General features: G+C 38.5%; 1 protein-coding gene across 1 annotated transcript; it reads right to left on the bottom strand.

Moving 5' to 3' along the window:
* Positions 1-1,955: 1,955 nt before the first annotated feature.
* Positions 1,956-23,388, bottom strand: LOC103172853 (myosin-4). Its single transcript, XM_042342335.1, has 40 exons — positions 23,185-23,388; positions 22,932-23,075; positions 22,678-22,834; positions 22,310-22,337; positions 22,102-22,216; positions 21,886-21,978; positions 21,680-21,743; positions 21,487-21,585; positions 20,419-20,522; positions 20,203-20,341; positions 19,030-19,148; positions 18,600-18,749; positions 18,346-18,516; positions 17,937-18,243; positions 17,755-17,822; positions 16,788-16,875; positions 16,583-16,700; positions 16,311-16,434; positions 15,986-16,122; positions 15,636-15,891; positions 14,646-14,888; positions 14,369-14,545; positions 14,140-14,285; positions 13,952-14,042; positions 13,471-13,860; positions 13,193-13,319; positions 12,754-12,872; positions 12,320-12,516; positions 12,051-12,234; positions 11,792-11,957; positions 11,570-11,694; positions 10,987-11,295; positions 10,298-10,501; positions 10,070-10,195; positions 9,747-9,917; positions 9,271-9,375; positions 9,072-9,167; positions 8,625-8,756; positions 2,814-2,887; positions 1,956-2,185 (listed from the first exon to the last, which is right to left on the bottom strand). Exons 1-40 carry the CDS (start codon positions 23,386-23,388, stop codon positions 2,146-2,148), a joined length of 5,907 nt encoding a protein of 1,968 aa, XP_042198269.1. The 3' UTR covers positions 1,956-2,145.
* Positions 23,389-24,829: the final 1,441 nt, after the last annotated feature.

The raw sequence follows: 24,829 nt of genomic DNA, 5'->3' as shown, positions 1-24,829 counted from the left end.
TTAATTAAGAAGTTTAATTAAGAAGCTCAATCTTAATTAAGAAACTATTCCATAGTTATTACAACAACTGATTTGGAACTGAACAAAATCAAGCAGGAATCAGGAGCTGCAATGAATATCAAGGGGCAATGAAGAAATGTTAATACTATTTTGTAAGAATGATTAAATCTGTTTTCATGACTTTATCAGTGTCATTTGAAGTAGTGTTTCAGCACCTCTTTCATTACTTTTATTTCTTTCCAACAAATATAGAATAGTGATACTAATGGATCGCATTTAGTAAGTTAAATACCTCAGTGGGTCTTATAGCAGATACTTATTAGGAAAGCAGCAGAAATAGCTTCTGTTACATTGGTAGATTATTTACCCTGCTCCTGTCCCTTCCTGTCTGGCAGTTAAGTTCATCACTGTGACAAATGTGTCCTTCAACTTTCTTCTCTCAACACTGCAATGTTGTTTGAAGAAATGCACAGATATGCTGTAAAAGGCTACAAAATAAAGTTGTTAATTGCATATTGATAGCGTATGTAAGTTTATGTGAACGAAAATGTATTCATAAAACATAGTAAGTATTGCTGTGTGCTAAATTGTTTTGGAAATGGAATATATTCCAATATATATCATTGTACCCTGTGCTGCTGAGGAAAACGCTTGTGTATGAACTGTAGTTTAAGAACTATGGGGATATATGAAGACTGTCTTTAAGTTTGTGACGTTTGCTAAATTATTTTTATTTTCCGAGTGCTAGAAATCTTATCGGTTTTCAGAAACTAATCAACAGAGCTTGGTATGTCTTTTTTTTGCAGAAGCCTTTTTTTCTGATTTAAACACAAAAATCCTCAGTCTGACCCTGTAATTACTTACTGGTAACTGTGCAATTTCATGTTCAACTTCACATTCAGCAGCTTCATATGTAGTAGCTTCAAAGCATCAACCTTAAGTAACTGTTAAATTATCATAATAATAATCCTTGCATTTGATGTAGTGCCTCATCACATCGGTGAGACATCTCAAAACGCTTCACATGATATACTGTAAAGTGTGTGTTTGTGTACTTTATGGACAAAAACAGCAGCTAATTTGCACACAGCAAAGTCCCACCCACAGCCAGGGAGTTACTGACAATATTTTAATGTGAAGCACAGAAGTGTTTCTTATAAACATAGTAGTTCCATTTTCAGGATACAACTTGGGGACCACACGAAAGTCATTGATAGTAATTTTTAAAAATATATGTGAATGGCAAGTACATTTTAAGATGTGCTGAGGTAGACTAATGCACATTGGATATTTACAGTATAAAACACGCTGGAATCTACACGTAATTCTTATAGAGGTAGAAAATGTTGGAAATACACAACAGATCGATCAGCATCTACAAGAGAACAATAAGTTAGTACTTTGAAAGATATGCCTCATTGGAAGTGGAATATTGCTAATTGGCCTCTTACATCTGAAATGTTCCATTGCTTTAGCCTTAAGAATATTAAGATAATAATAATAATACTTGCATTTTTGATATTAAGATGATGTGATGAGGCACTATATCGAATGTAAGCATTATTATGTTATTGTGCTAACACTAAAGATCGTGCACATTTTGGATGAGTCATAAATTAAATTTTAATTAAAAATCTTAATTAAGGCATTCCATAGTCATTACAAAAACTGAGTCGGAACTAATCAAAGACAAGCACGAATCAGGAACTAGAAACAGGCAGTTGCGTGTCATTAACAGCGAATGAAATACTAGAAAAGGGTTTTAAAGGGCTGTATTAGAGACATGACATTTAATGACATTTAGATATGGAGGCATGGTGACAATCACACCTCCAGAGGTAGGGAAGAGCTGCTTAAAGATAGAGGGACTGACCATGTGGACCTGTGCTTTACCTTGTACTTACGTTAGTTCCTTGTATGATTGGGTCCAAATAATCAATAGAGATGTCACTTTGTAATCTATTACTTACAATGTAGATTTTAATGCCATGGAATACGTTTTGTTTGATACTGCAAACTACATTCAGTCCAAAAATTAGTCATACATTAGTCCAAGATCCTTGCTGAAATGTCTGTGAAGTTGGCCAAGTATCACTGTTGAAAAACAGTCATAATGAATAGTAGCACTTTTTCCTTTTATACTCCTCAAAGTATGCCTCCTCGATCATCATCTTGCCTTATGATCCTTTGAATAACAAGAGTAACAATTTACTTTTTGCATAGCTTTTAGGAAAGAATGTTGTTTTACTGCTTTCTGCAATTCCAAACTAAATTTCATTACCGTATAAATATTTGCTAAAAGATTTTTTTTGACAATTTATAAAGTACAGTGACTGCCCCGAATTATTTCTGCAGACACTCTCACCAGAATCAAGTTTTATGAATATTTTAATAATAATTATTATTTTAGTTTGATTGTTGAAACAAAGTGAAATAACAGTACTTTGGGATATAGGCTAAAGCTTATTTGAATCACATATTTATCACAACAGCAAAATATTTCTTAAAAGCAGAAATAAAGATTTATTTACAATTTAAATCTACAATTAAGAATTCAGTACATCTTCAAACCTATTTATACAAGTTCACACCTAATGGCTGCACTCAACTTCCACGTGGCTTTAGAATAGCACTCATTCCAATTTGACAACCATTAATGTTTCACATGCTATAACGAATACAAGAGCCTACACATAAATATTTAAGGCAATAATCCTTACCTTATTGCTATTATTTTATCAAAAAACAGTTCTGTGAGAAGGAATGATCAAATAAATTAGAACAATCTTTCTGAAATTCAAGTATCAACCAACCAATATCTGCATTGCTGCTCACAGCGGGCAGCCAAGGTAGAATTTACTCCATTCTTTAGTCCTGACATTTCCATCTGGAGGAACATAATAATATTCATAAAGTAAATAATGTAGAAATGCTTTTTACATCTTGTAGAATGACTCAGAAACAGGAAGTAAAAGGACACAGGTTCAACCTGTGGTTCTTCCCATGCTACGTTAGTTATCTTGGCAGACACCAAGTTCAAATGGCTGGTAAAAGAGCGGAACTGAGTATAAACAAAATACGTTCCTCACGCAAGGGAAATCAACTAGGCCTCTCTATGACACCTCGAAGTAGCCAATTACAAAGAGTTATTACCAGATGGCTTGGGCAATCGGTTACCTGATGCCCATCTGGTGAAAAAAATAGTGCACAGCATAGTGGCCGTAAACAGGGAAGAATATTTGAGGATTTTTTAAAAAAATGTAATAAGTTAGCATGTATAATATTGGGAGGAGCAATTCCAAGGTAAAATAATGGTAAAAGTTGAACAGATCATAGAAAAATGATTATTTCAGTGTATATCTTAAACTGATTGCAAAGTAATGGACCAACCACATTGGCCACCAATGGTGTTGATTACTGCTGCAGTTGGTATAGTCATTAGAAGAATTCACAAATTTGGAGTGACATTCTGACAGATGTTGACAGGACGTCTTCAGCAGCTTTAAGACGTCAATGAAAATTGATCTAGAAGAATACCACTGACAAGAGGATAATATCAAATTCAAAATATTTCTAAAACGGATCATGTGTCGTAACTATTTTAGTATTTTTCTCGGGAATCATTCAGAACATAAACTGTTTATATATTAGCTGCAGATAGTAGAATGCATATTTTAAATAATAGTCAGAATCTGTGTTATATTTCCAATCAGTCTACATGGAACAATATATGATTAATGACTAATATGATTAATAGTCGAATAGTGTTACAATCGATTCAAATCTGTCTAATTCAATGTAGAAAACATTGCCAATGCTAGATTACATTACAAGCAATAAACCAATCAGAAAATAGTGATAGGCAGAGCAGCGAGAAACTTAAAGTAGGTATTTTATGGTACAATCAATGTTCAGGAGCTTGGTATTTTAAGTTGAGTCTTTGCCTCTTAATGTGTTTCCATAAAGTGTAAAACCATAGGGCCCTTTTCTAGATTATCAGCCAAAGCAACAGTTAGATATAATGCACCAGTGGCTTAGCAGCAAATCATATTTAGATCAGTTACAAAGCAAACACTCAGCAAGTTCCTGCTGTGCTTGATCAAGCAGTTCTATTCCCATCTGAGTTGTCCAGATCAAAAACATTGAATGTATTAAACTACTCCTGCCCGGGTAACAAATTCCTCTACCGTGTTTTGGAATTCCAAAATTCCCAAGATAACAATCCATAGTCATTTAGATTTAGATTTCAAAGCTAACTAATATACAAATGTTTTACAATATTATGATGACAACTGTCTCAATGAAAATATAGTAACATTTTATTTGTAGTCCCTCCATAGAAACCATTTTCAGGAAGTTAAGAAAATTAGAATTAAACCACATGGCTACAGCATATCTTTGTTTTCACTGGGAGATAAGTGTTTTTCAAGAAAGGATCACAGAACAGTGATCAAGTGTACCATCCTGGCTGATTGCTTTCCTCTCCATAGCTCAAACACTGAAGCCATTGAAGCTTCCTGAACCATATATGAACCATATATTTGTAATCATTTTAATATTTTAACAAAGTACCTGGCAGAATTTTTAACTGATCCTGCTTTTAACAGAAGGTGTTAGCATCCATTCAGCTGTGTTTCCATACCTCCAATAGTCTAGGATCAAGCAGTGAGTTGGAATTGTGGAAAACATGGGAAGTGCATGCCGGGAGGGAGGGAGGGAGGGTTCTGGCTTGACCTGTTGCTGAGTCAGTTTCACAGCAGGCACGTCAATTTTCCAAAGACCCTCACATGAGTACCTGGATTTAGCAGCTGGTGTTGAGAAAGTCCAGTGTGTGGCTGAACAGACTCCAAGGTAACATGTTTGGCAATGGAATGTCTGAATCGAGTCAACCCTCTGTGCAGCTTTGCAATCCAGTTCCTGAGGCAGACAGGTCCGCAGCACTGCTGCTGATATCCCAGCCAGCCTGGCTCATCGGGGCAAGTTTAATGTTTGAGGATTTTTATATTTTATTTTACTCCAATTTTATGTTTTATGGTGCAGTCAGGGAGGTAATCTAATGTTTCATGGATAATGAATTAGATCATTCTTATGATGGGTCATTCTTATTTTTATGATATTTGGTTACCATAAGACCATAAGACGTAGGAGCAGAAATAGGCCATTCAGCCCCTCGAGCCTGCCCCGCCATTTAATAAGATCATGGTTGATCTTCTAACCTAATTCCATTCACCCGCCCTATCCCCATATCCCTTAATCCCTCTATCCTTCAGAAATCTATCAACCTCAGTCTTGAATATGTCCAAGGACTGAGCATCCACAGCCTCTGGGGTAGAGAATTCCACAAATTCACTACCCTTTGAGTGAGGAAATGTTTCCTCAACTCAGTTCGAAAAGGCTGACCTTTAATCTTGAGACTATGACCCCTAGTTTTGGATTCTCCAACCAGGGGAAACAATCACATGGCATCTCCCCTGTCAAGACCATTAAGAATCTTATAGGTTTCTGTAAGATCACCTCTAATTCTTGTATATTCTAGAGAATATAGGCCTAGTTTATTCAACCTGTCCTTATAGGTCAACCCCTCATCCCAAGAACCAACCTAGTGAATCTACGCTGCACCCCCTCTAAGGCGAGTATGTCCTTTCTTAAATAAGGAGACCAAAACTGCACACAATACTCTAGGTTCGGTCTCACCAAGGCCTTATACAGCCGCAGCAAGACCTCCCTACTCTTGTACTCTAATCCTTTTGCATTGAACGCCAACATGGCATTAGCCATCCTAGTCACTTCCTGTACCTGCAAACTAACTTTTTGTGACTGGTGTACAAGGACACCCAAATCCCTCTGAACACTAACACTACCCGCTCTCTCCCCCTCTAGAAAATAATCCGCTTTCCTATTTTTACTACCCAGGTGAATAACTTCACACTTCCCCATGTTATTCTCCATCTGCCACCTTCTTGCCCACTCCCCTCGCCTGTCTATATCCCTTTGCATTCTTCCTGTGTCATCCTCCCAGCTTACTCTCCCACCTATCTTCGTATCGTCCGCGAATTTAGATATGTTAAGTTCTATTTCCTCATCTAAATCATTAATATAAACTGTAAATAATTGAGGCCCAAGCACTGATCCTTGTGGCACTCCACTAGTCACATCCTGCCAATCTGAGAAGGTCCCGTTTATCCCTACTCTCTGTTTTCTTCCTGTTACCCACTCTCCAATCCATGCTAATATTTTGCTTTAATTCCATGGGCTCTAATCTTATGAAACAGGGGCACCTTGTCGAATGCCTTCTGGAAATCCAAATACACCGCATCTACTGGTTCCCCCCTCTCTAACCTGCTAGTTACATCCTCAAAAAACTCTATAAGATTTGTTAAACATGATTTCCCTTTCGTAAAGCCATGTTGACTCTGCCTAATCATGTTAGGATTTTCTAAATAAATTCACGATGTTACGATTCACAAGAACTTCGCTCTTAAGACATTTACATAATTAGCACACGCAAGCTCTTATTTACTAAGAACTCGCATTAAAGTCCCTCATGAGTGCCTTTCGACTATGGAATACAGCACAAAAGGCAGTTCTGTGTTCTTGTTGAGCTCTGCCTCCTGCACGGTCTGTCTCAAGACCTATCTCTTTGACTGCAGTTTTGAACATCTTCCACTCTCCGCTCCTTGGCTTCCGCCCCCACCCGCAGCGTTAAATGCTTTGAAACTGACATGAAAGGCGCTGTATAAATGTAAATGTTATTGTATCGTTTCTACTATAAATCACTCATGTTCTTCGGAATGCCACTCGTCATGTCAAAAGTTCTTAATACTTTTCCATAAGTGCCTGTGTGAAAGGTGCGCTATAAATGTAATTTTGTTGTTGTTATTGTTGTTGCACAGTTTTGTGCATTGACTTTCTTCGTAAAATCCTATTATTACTGTCTAGGAATTAAAGTGCCGCCTGGTGGCCACTGTTAGTTGGTTCCACCTGCAACCAATTTCCTCCACACACCGGCCACTTAATTTTTATTGCTATTTGTGTGGGTAAGCTACATCTTGCTACATATGTCCTGAATTCTTCTATATTCATATATTGTTTCAGCCCAAAAATAGCTTCTATATTCCCTTGAGCTTCATGATAAAATAAAATAAAATAAAATAATCCCTCAAAAAAATATGAATTGGTCATTTCAATCCACGACTGTTTGTGGGACGCATAAATTGTGGCATTTCGCCCACAAATGTACAGTCAATTCACTTTACAGTCTATTCTGTGAAGCGCTTTGAGACGTCAAGAAGACGTGAAAAGCACTAAGTCAAATGCAAGGATTATTATTATGATTTCTATTGTAATATTTACTCCAGTTGTTTTTTTCATTATTTGACATAAATGAAGGTTTCCAGTGGCTCTATAAGGTACATCATTTCTGCTGCTTCACTAATCACTTAGTACTTTCTTTGGAAAGTGTTGTTGAAAAGGCACAGTTTCTGTGTTACAGAAAATTGGTTGTGAGTGGAATCAATTCGTGAGCAGAAGGTGGCGCACTAAATGTTCTTATGTTCACTTATGAAGTGAAACATTTGCCTTTGAGGAAGAACACACAAATATATATATACCCAGTATGCACTAAACAATAAATAAAATAAAATAAAATGCTGCACGTTCCCTGACAACTACATACTTTATTTTCTACAACTAATTGAAGCAGACGGCTGAGTGGCAAGGAAATTCACATTTTGGGGATTCCTGCCAGTCACCGATCAGTTCCTTTTCAAGGTATTTATTCCTCTTCCATTCCTTTCTGCAAAACCAACAAAAACAGTGTTACAAACACTGCAACAGGTCATGAGACCATTGCAAGTGAGGCACAAAGTCATGATCGAAATCAGTGAATTGAGCTGAATCGGGAGAGATTCGCTTTCATGTTTCGTGCACATAGTCCGTGTGCTGCAACTAATTTAGCCTTTGGAATTCTTTCAAGAGTATTTGTTTCATTATTTTTACTATATATATATATTTATCATTGGATGATTTTATGCTTCACAAAATGCAGGTGTTTCCCATTATGGGGAATGCAGTGCGCCACCTGGTGGTCACTGTTCGTCGGTTCCACTTGCAACCAATTTCCTCAACAAACAACATATAACGTTTAATTTTTGTTGCTCTTTGGGCGGAAAACCCAAATCTTCAAAAGTAAAACGGCGATGCGTACAGCGTAAAGGTCTAAATGCAAATATCGGTTTGCTGGACTGTTCTGGTCTCGTACTTTGCCGTTCAGCGGAGATATTGAAACTTGTCAACTATAATATCTTTTTTTAAAGGCAAGAAAAACATACTGGGGAATCGTACTGGGGCGGCGCGGAGAAATTTCATTTACAGTATTCAAATTATATCAAAATACATCTTACTGGTGCTACTAATTGGCCTACAAAACACAGTCACTACATTTTAATTTAATCTACGTGAAGCGCTTTGAGATATCTTCCCAACGTGAAAGGCGTTATACCAAATGTAAGGGTTATTATTTATTTTAATTATTTTCTTTATTGTTCAAAAAAAAACCTCGCGGCAAACCTATTGGATAAAAAAAATGAACGTGAATAGCTATAAAGTTAAATCACAGCGCTTACCTTGCCAACCTCTCGGCTTCTCGCCCTGAGTTTGTTAACCTGGGATTCAGCAATATCTGCACGTTCCTCTGCCTCCTGCAGCTCATGCTGCACCTTTCTAAATTTGGAGAGGTGAACATTGGCTTGTTCCTCCTAAAGCGAATTGTTTCAGAATAAAGAAAGTCATCAATAATGATTTGTTATCATGTAACGGTTAAATACAGTGAAACACACATACGTCTGATCTGTATCAATCATAAGCCGTACAATTGCCTAAGTCGGACATCTGCCCAAGTCCCATTCGAGAGTTTATATTCTATATAAGTTTGACATTCAGTAGAAGAATTTACATGCATAATTTGGTACATGTAACACTGGTATAGCAGGTGTAATATTAAAACATTAGGCGTGTTGTATATTTCATGCCCCTTCCCACCCCTGAAAAAAAATGTATTTGGTTAAACTTACAGCTTCCTCAGATTGTCTCTTGTAGGCTTTAACTTTCAGTTGCAGCTTGTCGACCAGATCCTGGAGCCTCAGGTTATTCTTCCTATCTTCCTCAGTCTACAACGATAGTGTTACAGCTCCTTTATGATAACTTCCCAAGAAACCATTAAATATTGAGAGTTTCAGGTTTGCCAATGTGTGGCTGATGGTATAACCTTACCTGGTAAGTGAGCTCCTTCACTCTTCTTTCAAATTTGCGAACCCCTTTAATTGCTTCATTAGAGCGCCTTTGTTCACCTTCAAGTTCATTCTCAAGCTCACGTACCTAAAGGGTTTCAAATTGGACGTTTCTCATATTTATTAGGAAATCTAGTATTAGAGACCATCCCACTACTGAGAACAGTTACTGTGATTGTGAAGCTGTTATTCTCGTACTTAATGAAGCATTGCAATATTGAGAGAGTATTTTTAAAAATGAACAAACATACATTCAGTCACTCCTAACGAGAAAGGGGAAGTTGGTTAGTTTTGACGCTTAATTGATGACGTGTAATAGAGTATTATATTCTGACTAATTGTTGGTGCATTACAGATATTGCTAAGTGGACATCGTTTAGTGCTCTAAGCACTTTCAGTCCTTTTGACAAAGTCAACCATTCACTATAGTCGCCCTGTAGCAGTTACTGAAACTCATACCCTGGCCTCCAGTTTCTGAAGCTGCTTCTTTCCACCTTTCATTGCTAACTGTTCAGCTTCATCCAGGCGGACTTGCAGATCCTTCACGGTCTGATCCAGGTTCTTCTTCATTCTCTCAAGATGAGCACTGGTGTCTTGTTCCTTCTTCAACTCTTCTGCCATCATGGCAGCCTTAAAGAACATTGCCATTTTCAGTACAGGTAGTGGCCATTGAGCCATTCACGTCTGTGCTACTTATCACAACATAACAGAAGAGGTACAGTCACATTTATCGTCCACCTGCAAATTATGTTCAAAGAGATGATTTCAACAAACAAACTTACATCCATGATTGCTTTTTTAGCCTTTTCTTCTGCATTTCTCGATTCTTGAACAGCCTCTTCAACCTCAGATTGAAGTTGGCTAATATCGGTTTCCATCTTCTTCTTCGTGTTTATTAGGGATGTGTTCTGTGAAATGAATTCTGGTTGGTTATGTTTGCATGATTAACAAAATACTAAATCCTTTTGTATTTTAGAGAAAAGTAATTTATGTTGGTTAGTATACGGTACTTGAGAGTGCAGAAGTTGCACACGTTCCATGGTATCCATGAGTTCTTGTTCAGCAATTTTGCGAGCTCTCTCTGTTTGTTCAAAGGCTGATCTCATTTCTTCAATTTCAGCCTGTTGTAGGCTGTTCCTGCGTTCAACCATGGACAACTGCTCTTTCAGGTCCTCTTGCGATCTCAATGCATCATCCAGATGTATTTGTGCATCCTTTAGATCAAGAGATTTGCAAAAAATAGTACATTTGTGCATCAAATACATTTTTTTTAAAATATGAAAACTTTCAGGATTTCAGTGGATGTATAGCATAGCATTTGGGCCTCACTTAGAATTTGAGAATTAATTTGCTTTCATCATTTGAAATTTTCATTTGAGATTGTTTTATAGAGATGATCAGAAGCCAATGCAGACTAGAAATCTATGAAGATGATTTGTAGTTGGTTGATTATGTGCTTATTGCATTCAATTTCAATTAGAAATCCTAGAACATTTGGGTAATAGCACCAAAAATATTACAGATATTGAAATCCATAAATAACTAACTGTGATTGCTATTAATGATGGTCGTCCCAGTATAGGGATGTCCTCCCGACATGAAAGGCGTTATACAAATGTAATCTTGTTGTGCTGTTGTTTTGTTCATGTTCACCATCATTCTATGTTCTACTTTGGAAAAGCACTGAAATACCACATACCTTCAGTTGACCCTGTACGTTTCTAAGATGTTTTTGAGCTTCTGATGCCTGGCGGTTTGCATGGCTCAGCTGAACCTCCATTTCATTCAGATCTCCCTCCATCTTCTTCTTGATCCTCAGGGCATCATTTCTGCTCCTGATCTCAGCTTCCAGTGAACTCTGCATGGCCTCCAAAACTCTCTGGTGGTTCCTCTTCATCTGGTCAATCTCTTCATCTTTCTCTGCAATCTTTCTGTCAACCTCTGATTTAACCTGGTTCAGCTCAAGTTGGATGCGCAGAATTTTGCTCTCTTCATGTTCCAAGGATGCCTTTAAAATATATATTACAGATTAATGTGGTTTCCAAATAAAAAGATAGTTAGGATGATAGTCTACAAGGTGAGGTCCCTTTGTAATAAGAAATTTCTCATTCTGAATCTAACATTTGTCTTTGAGTTTGATTTTCTTCAACATAAAACCAGCCAATTTTCCAGAGATATAATTCGTATCGTTTCACAGTAAATGTCAAAACATCCAGAAAGTAACAAGTGCATTTCAGGAGATAGCATTTTATAATGAAAAGTTTATAAAATTGTTTTCTAACCTCGGCCTCCTCCAGTGCACTCTGCAACTCACACTTTTCTTGCTCAGTCTGCTTCTTTATCTTCTCCAACTCATGGATAGTCTTGCCATTCTCACCAATCTGCTCAGTCAGATCTGTGATCTCCTCTGTTTGAAGAATATTTCATTATATTAAGTCTATCGACATACAATACAATCAATAGCATGTTTGCTATTAAAGAAATTATTCATTGTTGGCACTCACGCTGAAGATTTTTGTTCTCTCGTTTCAGAGTTTCAAGGTGGTCCAAAGATTCTTCATAAGCGTTCTTCATCTTGAAGAGTTCAGTACTCAGAGAACGACATTCTTTCAGTGATGCTTCCAGTTCAGCTTGGCTTTCCTCATATTTTTGTTTCCATTCTGCCAAAATCTGCAGAGGCAAAAATATATGTAGAAGAAAAATATCTAACAAATCAACATTCAAAAAATGCAGTTTCATTTTCTGTGAGAAGGTTTTTTTTACCTTATCAAAGTTCCTCTGTTTCTTATCCAAAGCTGCTGCAGCAGAGTTGGCTCTTTCAACATCAATCATCAGATCCTCAACTTCACCCTGAAGTCTTTGTTTGGTCTTTTCCAGTGAAGCACATTTGGAGTTCACTGCCTCAATGTGGTCCTCAGCATCCTGGAGTCGCTGGGCAAGCTTCTTCCTGGAATGAAAGAATGACAAATGAAATACTGAAAAGTGACACCTAACAAGTAAAATATTTTAAAATAAAACTCAGTTGAACCTACTTGGCCTCTTCAAGCTCCTCAGTGCGCTGGATTGCATCAGTCTCGTACTTTGTTCTCCACTGAGCAACCTCACTGTTGGCCTTGGACATGCCACGCTGAAGCTCTGTCTTTGCCTCCTGTTCCTCCTCATATTGCTCACGGAGTAAATCACAATCGTGGCGAGCAGATTGCAGGCCGTGAGCCAGTGCATTTTTTGCCTTTAAAAAATATTTAAGAGCATGGTATTATTAAGAAGAACAAAGCTGAAGCCGGTACCTTATCAGAAATGTAAGAGAGAGGAGTTGGAGTCCAGGAAGAAATGAATCATCTATTTAATATATTTTGTCTTTGATACCTATTTTTCTGTGACATGGAATCATTTAGCATCAAGTCTTTGTAGGTCACAGTGTGTGGTTCTGGAAGTCAAACCATTTTTATAATCAAATATATATTACCTTTGTTTCCTCCTCCAGTTGTCTCTTAAGCTCTTCAATCTGTTGTGTAAATGCCTGTTTCGCTCTCGTCAACTGGGAGATCAAGGCATCCTTTTCTTCTATTTGGCGACTAAATTCACCTAATCAGAAAAGACAGTCTAACGCGTCAGTAAAAGACAGGCAGTAATGTATCCGCACAATCAAAGAATGCTTAAGGCGATGTTTAAGGCAAATCAAGATTGCTTAATTCCTAGAACCATTTGTCAATATTTTCAAAAATCTGTCATGAGAAAGATTTGGACGAAAGAGAATTTTTGAGCCATTTGGTCTTATTCTTGCAGAATACCAACTGTACCGTCTTCTCATTAAGAGCATCAACCTGTCCGACTATGCACCTTTCCGTCTCCCTCCTCAACTTTACAACCCACAGTAAGACTTCAAATAATTTTTTCATAATTACCACTTTCAGTCTGGAATCGGGCTTTCTGTGACGTTAGGTCATTAACGAGACGGATGTTCTCTTCTGCTTTAGTGCTTACTTCAGACAACTGGTCTTCAAGGGTTCGGGCTGTCTTTTCAAAATTTGCCTGTCGTGGACAATTATAATATTTGAAGTTCCACGTGTAGATTGTGAGGAATGTACTGTTCAGCGCCTTGCGATGTCCTCCCGACGTGAAAGGCGCTATACAGATCTAATCTTGTCCTTGTTGTTATATAATGCATCAACTTCTACCGTACCTTAGATTTGGATACTGATTCCATGTTGCTGGCCAGATCATCGATTTCCATCTTCAGCTCGCTCTTTTCCTTTTCCAGCTTCTGTTTCACACGCTGGAGGTTGTCGATCTGTTCTCCAAGTTCTGCCACACTATCGGCCTGCTTCTTACGAAGAGCAGCAGCTGTGGCTTCATGCTGCAGTGTGGCTTCTTCCAGATCACGGCGCATTTTCTGGAATTCTGCTTCCCGTTTCTTGTTCATCTCAATCTGTGCGGCAGTTGCACCACCGGCTTCTTCAAGCCTTTCACTGATTTCCTCCAGTTCACGACAATAGTCAGCCCTCTGCTTCTCTGCCTTAGCACGAGCTGCACGTTCAGCTTCAATTTCCTCCTCCAGTTCTTCAATACGAGCCTGAAAGACACAAGAATGTAAATTGAGTTTTTTAAAAGTTTTTTTAATAAATAACCAAATCTATGAAAACAATAATTGATTATAACCGTACTTGTAATTCCTTGATTTTCTTTTGTAATTGAGAGCCAAGAGCCTGCTCATCTTCGATCTTACTGAGAAGTTGGCTGATTTCAAATTCCTTCCTGTAATTCAAGTAAAGCAAATGCAATGTCAAATAAAACCATAGCAAATCAAATGTGATTCATTTAGTCTTTTCTATACAGTAATTCAGTGTCTTACTTCTTCAGTTTCTCATCAACTTGCTGTTTGTCATTTTCCAGATCCATTATGGATTCCTGTGACAGTTTCAGATCACCTTCAAGCTTTCTCTTTGCCCTTTCCAAGTCCATACGAAGTTTTTTCTCTTGCTCCAAAGATCCCTCCAGCTGCAAGACAGGAACAAGCCTTTGAATAATAAAATGGCAGAATTCACGTTTTGTGTTCAAGTCTTGGTTTTGTGACAACTCACATCATCAACTTGCTGCTCCAGTTTGGTTTTGGTTTTGGTCAGAGTATTGACTTTATCTTCCTCAGCCTGGAGATCATCAAGTGTCTGCTGGTGGGCTTCTTGTAATGCTTTCTTCTCCTTTGTTAACTTAGCAATAGTTTCATCAAGGGTAGCCATTTCCTCTGTGAGATTCTTAACCTTTATTTGAGAAAAGGAATGATTGAAATGAGTTGATGTCCATTAAAAGAACATGGATTATGTGCTGAACGTTATTCGGGTAAGAACAATGAATGAATACCTTGTTTTCTGTGGCATGTTTCTCCTTTTCAACCTTGGCCAATGTAAGCTCTAAGTCATCAATATCCTTCTTTAGTTCTGAACATTCATCTTCAAGTTTTCTTTTCTTGGCCGTCAGCTCTGCATTTAGTTCCTCTTCATCTTCTGCTCTTTCATTGAGTTCTTTGACTTTTGCTTCCAGCTGAATTTTATTTTTGATCAGTTGGTCGCATCTTTCCTCTGCGTCAGACAGACCTTCTGATTCCTTAAAGCAAATTAGGAACAGGTGTTTTCCCAGAACTAAATAATTATCTAATTGACTAGATTTGAATACTTTTTTTTACCAAATTCACAAACAGATGATAGAATGTGCACATTTGTGCAGGCTCAGGGAGGGCAGGTTTGTCTGGTGTGCGATTTCTCTACTTCCCCAATACATGTCTATACATTCATAAACTTGTGTACCATGAAATATCCTTCTTATACCGATTGTTGATAATCACCTGTCAACGACGGCTGTTCAGGCAATTAATTGGTCTTGCTCTTTGCACTAATGCAACTGTTCCTCAGTTTGAATCACAAACATCACGAGCAAATGGTTTAAGGGGACAAGCCATGGCATAAGGGGGTAAAATATAATTTGTTTACTCGTGGCTTTTTGCTATGTTATACTATAGTGGTGCTGATGGGTGATGGCCAAGTTAGATATGAAATCCTTCATAATAATAAAAATAATCCTTGCATTTGAAATAGCGCCTTATCTCATCTTTGAGACGTCTCAAAGCGCTTCACACAATATACCGTAAAGTGAATTAACTGTCTATTTTGTTGGGCAAAAACACATTTTTTCAAGGGAAGAACTACAGAAATTATTTTGTCAATTTGACCTACATATCCACATATATGACCTATAATATATCACCACACATTTGACCTACCGTATAACACCAACTTATGATGTATATCACCACATCCAGATCAAATTTAAGGTATAAGCATTTGTGGTACGTACTGATTGTACTTGAAGTTGAAGGTCATTTTTCTCTTGAAGCAAGCTGACCATTTTTTCCTCCAATTGCTTCCTTTGTGCTTCAGATTTAGCAAGTGCTTCCTTAGTCTTTTGAAATTCCTCTTTCATATTTGCCATTTCTTTTTCAGTTTCTGCACTCTTCAACAGAGGTTTGATCTTGAAGTACAGTAACATCCATGGCCAATGTTTGACATTCATGAATGAACGGACATTGTACTGGATGGTGAAGATAGACTCCCTGAACAATCCAATCAATGACATTAGTGAAAAATATTTTATTGGTACAGCATTCTAATTAAAATTGCCCGAAGCATGCGGATATTCTGTTGTACCTTCTTTCCATCATCCTCTGAAATTCTACTCTCATTAAAAATCCACGACACCTGGCTTGTGTACGGGTAATGAGTAAAGCCAGTTTGTCATCTCTCATCTCTTCAAGTGTACCCAAGAGACCAGCTTTGAAGAACACCTGCATAAAATAATGGATAATTTCGGCGATGTTTCGAGTTATCCACAGTGGTGAGTTAGGCATATGTATAAATGCATGAAAAAAATGTATATTAACAACATGATGACTTAAGTGTTCGTGACCAAGTTGAGCCAGGGTCGAGTGATAAGGAGTTTACTTAGGCAAATTTAGGAAGGGAAAACACATACCTTAGTATGCCCAAACCTATACTGTGTATGATCAACATCAATCGAACCGAGCAGCTTCTCAGATGCCTTCTTGCTGTCTATGAATTGGCCTTCTGGGATAGCACTCGCATTCAAAACTTTATACCTGTTTAATAAATATGGCGTGTTTCAGTGAAGAGTCCAATACCATTATTTAAATTTAGACAATAAACCTGTTCAAAGGAATACAGCAAAAAAGTGAACCTAAAATCCTACCAATTAATATCCAAGCAAAGTGTTGTTTCACTCATTACCTTTGTTTGAAGTCAGCATACAAGATCCTGCTTGGGAATCCCTTTCTGCAAATTCTAATACCTTCAAGCACACCATTACACCTCAGTTGGTGAATAACAAGGTGGTGATCCATCTCACCTAAAAAGAAAATATTTACTTATAAGCAATGCTTTAAACAGCAGAATATTTTGTCCAATGTTGAACAAAGCAGCAGCAAATGATTACCTGGAGTTTTTGTTTCATTTGGAATTAAACAACGCACAAAATGTGGATGAGTGGTTCTCAGATTGGTCATCAGCTTGTTCAGGTTTTCCTGTGTACAGTAAAACTCGCATAAGTATTATCTTTATAAATCGTATAAACCCCAAGTCGTATATTCACCCGAGACCCGTTCAGTTTCCTATCAAAACCACTTAGTCATGAATCGCGGGAAATGACGTCCTTACCAGTCAATGCATGCACACATGCACGACCTGGCTACAATGAATCGTGGGGAATGTAGCTTCATCTGCCGACGTACACGCAGAAGAACTTCATTTCCTGTGATTTACTGTATTGCCAGTATGTGTGCACGCGTGGATGGGTGACGAATCGTGGGATATGTGGTCTTAACCAGTCACTGCATGCGCACTTACCAGCTGCAATGATGCAATAGCGCACACGCACTTACTGGCTGCATTAAATTACGCACGCTCAGTGTAGTTTATTGATTAAATCGGATTTTCTACGACTTCTAGTTTGCCTGCAACTCGAGTAGTGAACCTAAGGAACAGACTCCCTAAGGAGACGGTTGAGGCAGGAAGTGTTGATTCTTTGAAACACATATTAGACAGTTTTCTTTTAGGAAATAACATTATGGGATATAGTACATAGGGAGTTTGGGATATATGTGCATGCAACCATCAGGAAGGTGGAAGGCGAACTAAATGGACCTTGGTCTTTTTTCATCTAGCATTTCTTACGTTCTTAACTCGGACTTTAAATGTTATGCTCCCAACTGATATGATTTACATGAGTCTTACATAACACTTATGGAGAAAAGGGAAAATATTAATTAAAGGTCAAATTCTTATTTCTTCAACTGTGCTTATGGGTTTTGATTTTTTAATTTAAATTTTATATTGTAAACATTTGGGAATATCTAAAATATTTCAGTTCTGTGCAAGACACTTCTAGATTGTAAAATGCATACCCTAAAGAGTGCAGAGACAGTTTGGAAAGAAGATCCTTTCTTCTTGCCACCTTTCTTGGCTCCACCCTCTTAAAACAATAAAATGAAAAAATATATCTTTAGGTACATAGTTCCAGCTTTGTGGGAGTAAATATACATAGTAACCTTGAAAGAGTGTTTTGGAAATAACAAACATACATTACCTTCAGCAGCACCAAAAGTGCTATAGAGACTGGCCAATATCTTCACTGAAGATTTCTGGTACAGCCCAATTACAGTTTCATTCAGTGGGTCCTTGTTTTTCTCCAACCAACCAGTGATGTTGTAGTCCACAGTGCCGGCATAATGACCCAGGGAGAAGTGAGCTTCAGGCTTTCCTTTGACAGGCTTGGGCTTTAGGAAGTTGTTTGATTTGCCAAGATGCTGGTCATACAGCTTGTTCTTGAAGGATACGTCTGAGGCTTTCGGGAACATACATTCCTCTTCCAGGATGGAGAAGATACCCAAGGGCTTTTAACACAGAGCTTATGTTATTATACTGTGATGATCCTTGACATAATCCATTTACACAATACATCATATTGGTGACTGATTTAATTTTGTTTTACTCACTTTTTCAATAAGCTCAATGCAGGCAGCCAGATCCATCCCAAAGTCAATGAATTCCCACTCAATCCCTTCCTTCTTGTATTCCTCTTGCTCCAGAACAAACATGTGATGGTTGAAGAACTGTTGCAGTTTCTCATTGGTGAAGTTAATGCATAATTGTTCCAAGCTGTTGTACTGGGATACAGAAAATCTATATTAAACTGAGATGCATTGGATAACATTGTTTTCTTAGAAAACATTAACTGTTCAAAACTTACATCAAAAATTTCAAAGCCAGCAATATCCAGAACTCCAATGAAGTGCTGCCTTGGCTGCTTTGTGTCCAGTTGCTGGTTGATACGAATGACCATCCACAAGAACATTTTCTCATAAATTGATTTACCTAATGCTCCCACTGAGTTAGTCACCTTAACGAAAAAGAAACAAACAGTATGTGCTGTGAAGAGTGATTGCCGGTTTAATTTCTACTAACAACAACAACAAGATTGCAAAAAGCATATTACTGTTAGTCCATATTATACTATATGTCCCGTAGACAACAGAATATTTTTGTCACGGGGGAAAGGGAAAAATGTAACAGAAGATGTGTACATTGTGATTGTTTTGGATTTCTGTTTCACCAAATATTATATTTGTAAATAAATATATATTTTCAACCAAAAAAAACTATACGTCAATGTACAGTACCTGCTGGACGGTCTGACCTTTGGTCACAAACTCATTGCCAACTTTTACCCTTGGATAGCACAAAGCTTTGAGCAAATCTGCTGAGTTCAGGCCCAACAGATAAGCACACTTGTCAGCAACTGAAACGAAAAACATTTATATTTGTCAGCAAATAGCAAGGTAATGTTGGTCATGTTTCACATTTGGAGGATGTCTCCTTCCTGTAAGAATATAAAAACATCAGGAATTTCAAGTTTAGGGAATTGTTAACATGAATCCTTCTCACACTATACCAGACAAGTGGACAGCTAAATAGGAATAGCTCTAGTTATGTTTTACATTTACGCAAGGAAGTATACAAGGAAATTAAATATTCTGATACTGTTAACATATTTTAATTGATGAGATCTGCGTATATCACTTTTGCACTAAAATCTTTTATCCCCCAAACCTGCACTTGTATAATGTCAAGTGGCAAACTACTGACTATCCCCCTTGGGGTTGGAGTAAGCAGTGTCTATTTGAGATGAGCTGGCTTGGCAATGGAATGCCAAAATTAAGTCAATCCTCTGTGGTGGTTTTGGTTGTCCATTTTCTATTCAACAACAACAACAATAACTTTAACTTAAACAGCACTCCCCCACACAGGGCAGCGTGTCAGAGTGCTTACTCTAGGGTATTGCTGATGATAGAGCAGCCAGCTTGGCTTGTTGGCAGGTTTTGGGGGAGCAAATCACTCATTAAGAAGAGGGCATTTTCCCAGTTGGCTCCAACAAGCCAAAGTCCTAACAGGAAGGTGGTCCTGGCTGGACAAGCAGCAGGACGCTTGCCGGAGTGCTCTCCATGTCAAGCTATGAAGTTTTAACTTGCTAAACACCTGCAGTACTCCAATGCACACTCTTGAGTCCCCAAGCCTTCTCTCTTACCAACCTGTGCCTAATACTATCCAGCATCAGGCAACCAGGGTGAGTCCATTCGGGAAGAGAGAGAATGCCCATTCCATTACAAATGCAGGGAAATTTGTGTGCATTGGTGACATACACATGTGGAACTCTCAGTCTGGTTTGCATTACTGTGTGGATGGGTTTCCATATGCGGCAGACAGGCTGATCAAAAATAAATTTTAAAAAAATTATATTTAATACTCCGGTCAATTGTTGACAAAGTATTGCAATAAGCATGTTATGAGAGTACCTTCAGTTCCATCAGGCTCAGCTTGCTCCTCGCGTTGTTTCTGCTTGAACTTCAGGTTGCCTTTGTGCATTACTGCACCAGTGAGTTTATAGATACCCACTTTCTCATCGCTAGTGAAACCCAGAACATCAATGGCTTCCTGCAGAATTGAATAGTGTCGCATTGAGAATCACTAGAAAAGGTAATTCAGTAGTTTGGAATATAAATGAGACTTACATCAGTAGCCATCAGTTCTTCTTGATCATCAATACTGGTAACAGTAATTTCCCCCTGACTAATGAATGGAAAGTCATAAGGGTTGGTTGTAATCAGTAGCATATCTAAAATAGAAAAGAAAGGTGTGAAATATTGTTTGTCACTGAGCTCCAAATAATTTCCATTTCGTAACATTGACAACAACAACAACTTGCACTTATATAGCGCCCTCCACACAGGGTAGCGTCTCAGGGAGCTTAACAATGGCGGATCTTGCCTGTGAGCCGGGGTGGGAGGGAAGCGGAGAGTTGGCAGTAAGCACGGTTGAAGAGGAAAGTTTTCAGACGGAACTTGAAAAAGGGGAGAGAGGGGTCAGGGCGGAGGGGTTGAGGGAGAGCGTTCCAGAGTTTTGGGGGGTAGTGGCTGTTAGCACAACCTCCGATGATGGAGCGGATGGTGTGAGGGACAAGCAGGAGGCTGGTGCCGGCCGAGCGGAGGTGCCGGGTGGTAGATCGGTGAGTGAGGAGGTTGGAGAGGGAGGGAGGTGCCAGGGAGTGAATGGCAAAGTAGATTTGTGTGTCATCTGCAAACATGTGGAAGTTTAACCCGTGTCTGCGGATGCCATCACCCAGAGGGAGCATAGAGATAAGGAAAAGAAGAGGCCAAGCGTGGAGCCCTGGGTTATCCCACAGGTGACCGGGCGGGGGTGGGAGGAGAAGCCATTTGCCGAGATGAAATGGAGGCAGTTGGTTAAGTAGAACTCGAACCATGCGAGTGCGGTCCCAGCATGAGGGAGGGGAGGTGGTGGAGGAGGATGGTGTGGTCAATTATCTCATATGCGGCAGAGAGATCCAGGAGGACAAGGAGGCAGAGGGAGCCCTTGGCATAGATAGAGAGGGCGTCGGTTGTGACTTGGACAAGCGCTGTCTCTGTGCTGTGGGCACATATCTTGAGAATGTTTAGTTTGAAACAGCTTTCTGCATTAAATGAGGTTAACAAAGGCATTTGTAACTAAAGAAATGGTTGGAATACTTATCCTTAGCAGTTTCTAGAAAGTTCCATTGTAGCATGAGAAGTAGAGCTGCTTACCTATAAGTTCTGGCCTCTTGTTGGACATAATTTGATAGAAAATGTGGTAGCTTCGTTCAGCTTTCAGCTGGAAAGTTACTCTGGACTTTTCCAGCAGATCTGTTAATTACATTGATGATTTTTTTTACAAAATAAGTTAGATTGGCAGTGTAATTAACAATAATAATGAACAGAATTCCATAAATAAACTTACAGGTTTCAATATCAGCGGAAGACAGTTTTCCTGTGGTTCCAAAATGAATTCTGATGAATTTGCCCTTAGAGATGAAGAAAATATATTTAACTCTCAGTTTATAATGCACAGTACGGGAGAAGATTTGTTTGATTATGATTACCTTAACTGTATTAAACATATTGAAGATGAAGTAACCAGAAATGTTGAGACTTTTAGATACTTACAAAGCGAGACGAGTTGTCATTTCTCACAGTCTTGGCATTACCAAAGGCTTCCAGCAATGGGTTAGCCTGGATGATTTGATCCTCCAGACTTCCCTAAAATATATAATTAAGAATTATTGCGACTGAGCCTTCTTGTGTAATAAAGCACAAATTATTAAGTAGCAAGAAATTGTCAGATGTAGTAAATTATGATGAAATATTTTAACATTATCTCACCTTCATCTTTCCAGATGCCGCCTCTTTTTTCTTTGCGTCGCCAGTCACTGCAATTGATGCAAAGTACTGGATGACACGTTTCGTGTTGACCGTCTTCCCCGCACCAGATTCTCCGCTGGTGATATAAAGTTAAAACAATAATAGTTAGGGTGTTCGTAGATCAAATAACAACTGCGGCAGGATAGGAATAATAAGAGGTAAAGCTCACGTGATCAAGATGGACTGGTTTTCACGATCTGCGAATAAGAGGAACACAATGATTATGTCTCGAAAAACATAAATTGATTTATTGAAAAATCTGAATGTTTTTGCTGTTAGTTAATAAACCAAAAACAATAATAAAATTGGTCATTTTCAATCTACAACTGTTTGTGGGACATTGCTGTGCGCAATTGGCTGCCGCGTTCGTCCACAAATATACAGTCAATTCACTTTACAGTGTGTTCTGTGAAGCGCTTTGGGACGTCCTCCCGACGTGAAAAGCGCTATATCAAATGCAAGGATTATTATTATTATTATTATTATCAAAGCTTAAAAATACAATGACACTGCAAACTGACAGTCTTATTTATTTACCAGTTAACATGAACTGATAGGCGTTGTCAGAGATGGAGAAGATATGTGGAGGAGCTTCTTGACGTTTCTTTCCTCTGTAACCATTCACTACCTCGGAGTTGTACACTGGCAACCACTTGTAGGGATTCACGGTGACACAGAAGAGCCCAGAGTAGGTCTAGTTGCGAGCACAGATTAAATGAGTTAATTTGTCATGAATAACACAGATTAATCATATCATGTTTGCAAATCTGTCTCAGAAATCACATACTTACATAGATCATCCAGGCTGAGTAACGCTCTTTGAGGTTATACAGCACAGATGCTTCGTTCAGGTGAGTCATCATGGCCATGTCTTCAATTTTATCGAATTTTGGAGGATTCATTGGGAAGACTTGATCATCTTTAACTGTTACACTCTACAATAAAAAGTATATGATTCATACAAAAGAATGATAAAGCCACTGAAGTTAAAGTAGCTCTATTAAAATTGGAAATGCTATTGTTTTATGTTTATTACTTACGAACCTTCCCACCTATCGTATCCACGTTGACTTTGCCACTCTCTCTGCTCTTAATCATCCCTTTAACATACAGTTCCTTGGGATCATGACAGTAGCAGGCGTTTTTGGCGTCAAAAGGTCGGTTCTGTGCTTCAATACGTTCCTTCTCCGGCTTCCGTAAGAATGGAGCGGCTGGGCCAAAAACCGCCATTTCTGCATCGCTACTCATGGCTACGATTTACTGCAAAACATGAATAGTTTAGATACAGGACAGTGAAAAATTAGCTAAGTGAATTCTTAACTACTTTTTTTTAAAAAGAGTCAAATTGGATACATGTCAGATGGAGGCGTTATTCTAATTATTGTTCATGACTTTTACCAAACGCCAATATCAAAGTCAATCTCTCGAATCTGAGCGTATCATGATACGTATTCAACCATTGTCGCCTGCAATTCAAGGCCCTCTCCATTCTATTCAGTGAGTGCCCTTCCTCAAGCCTGGGGTGTGAACCATTACTTTCTCATTCAGCATTAAAATAATCACAATCTGGAATGTGAAATTGAGTTCTCGTCGTGTACAATTTCCACAGCGAATCACTAACTTTAATTAACCCGTATGATTTAGATTGCTTGCCAGCTTCTAAGGATTGTGACTGTTGGTGGAATGGGGAGTTATTGCATGCTGGAAATACGCAATAGTTTGACATGACGCACCTGGAAGATGTGTTTAATGATCGTCCAACAGTGGGCAAGTACTTGTGGGGTAATTTTGGAAGGTTGCATTTTAATTAGTGAAAATGAGTGATCATCTGCGAAATTAGTGATAGAAATGACAATTCGAATTCCCATCTCAAATTGTGGTTAAGTTAATGTTGAATGAGAAAGCAGTGGTCTATAGTGCTTCCTGCTGGTTCAGCATTCTCAGACCAGAATCTGTTAGGTACTAGGCTTGATGTAGGAAGGGACAACGTGAAACATATTTTGGGGTCAAAAAATAAAATCCATCCTGCAATATATTCTGTCTCTCCAGTGGTGTGTATTAGTTAATGTCATTTGGGGCAACAAGTTGGCAATCTTTCTATAGTGGCAAAAAATGGGAAATACAGGTTTGTCACAGGTATTTTACGTGCAATGGTGTAACTAAATGGTGCAAGTGGTCAGTTGTGGGCCAGAGCTCACAAAGCTTCTGGGGGCCAACCTATTGACGGCTGAATGACTCACATTCTCTCAACTCCCCATTTCGATATAGTCGCATCATACATGTGCTTCACCGGGGAGAGCGAGAACACAGGGAGACAGAGATGGTAAAAGCTAAGGAAAATTTAGATTATTTCACCAGGGGCCCCCGGGGCCTTGTTATGCAGTGGAAAATGTGTGTATCTTATTAAATTAACACCTATCATTTGCTTAAAATTGGGTGCATACATACACTTTTCAGGATCAGAATATAGATGTCGAAAGCAACTATTTTGTGGGGTAAAATAAGGAAGGGAAGGAAGCTCTCAACAGTGGAGGGGGGTTAATAGATATGTTAATAGTTTCAGGCTGAATGAGAATGGATAACCCTTCCATAATTCCTTGGTGTCCTTTACACTAAGACAGGGAATCGCTACTCCATTTGTTTCTGCATTCTGAAATTATAACAGGTAAATTGGAATCATTCCTTACCT

The sequence above is a fragment of the Callorhinchus milii genome, unplaced genomic scaffold, assembly GCF_018977255.1.
Source record: "Callorhinchus milii isolate IMCB2004 unplaced genomic scaffold, IMCB_Cmil_1.0 Scaffold20, whole genome shotgun sequence".
NCBI classification, from domain to species: domain Eukaryota; kingdom Metazoa; phylum Chordata; class Chondrichthyes; order Chimaeriformes; family Callorhinchidae; genus Callorhinchus; species Callorhinchus milii.
This window is presented reverse-complemented; position numbering and strand designations above follow the sequence as displayed.

Coding starts and splice junctions, on each gene's coding strand:
- LOC103172853 (XM_042342335.1), bottom strand. CDS start 23,388: ATGAGTAGCGATGCAGAAATGGCGGTTTTTGGCCCAGCCGCTCCATTC. Junction 20,523..21,486: donor CAAGAGGCCAGAACTTATAG/GTAAGCAGCTCT, acceptor TTTCTATTTTAG/ATATGCTACTGATTACAACC. Junction 14,286..14,368: donor TGGAGCAGCAAGTTGATGAT/GTGAGTTGTCAC, acceptor CCTGTCTTGCAG/CTGGAGGGATCTTTGGAGCA.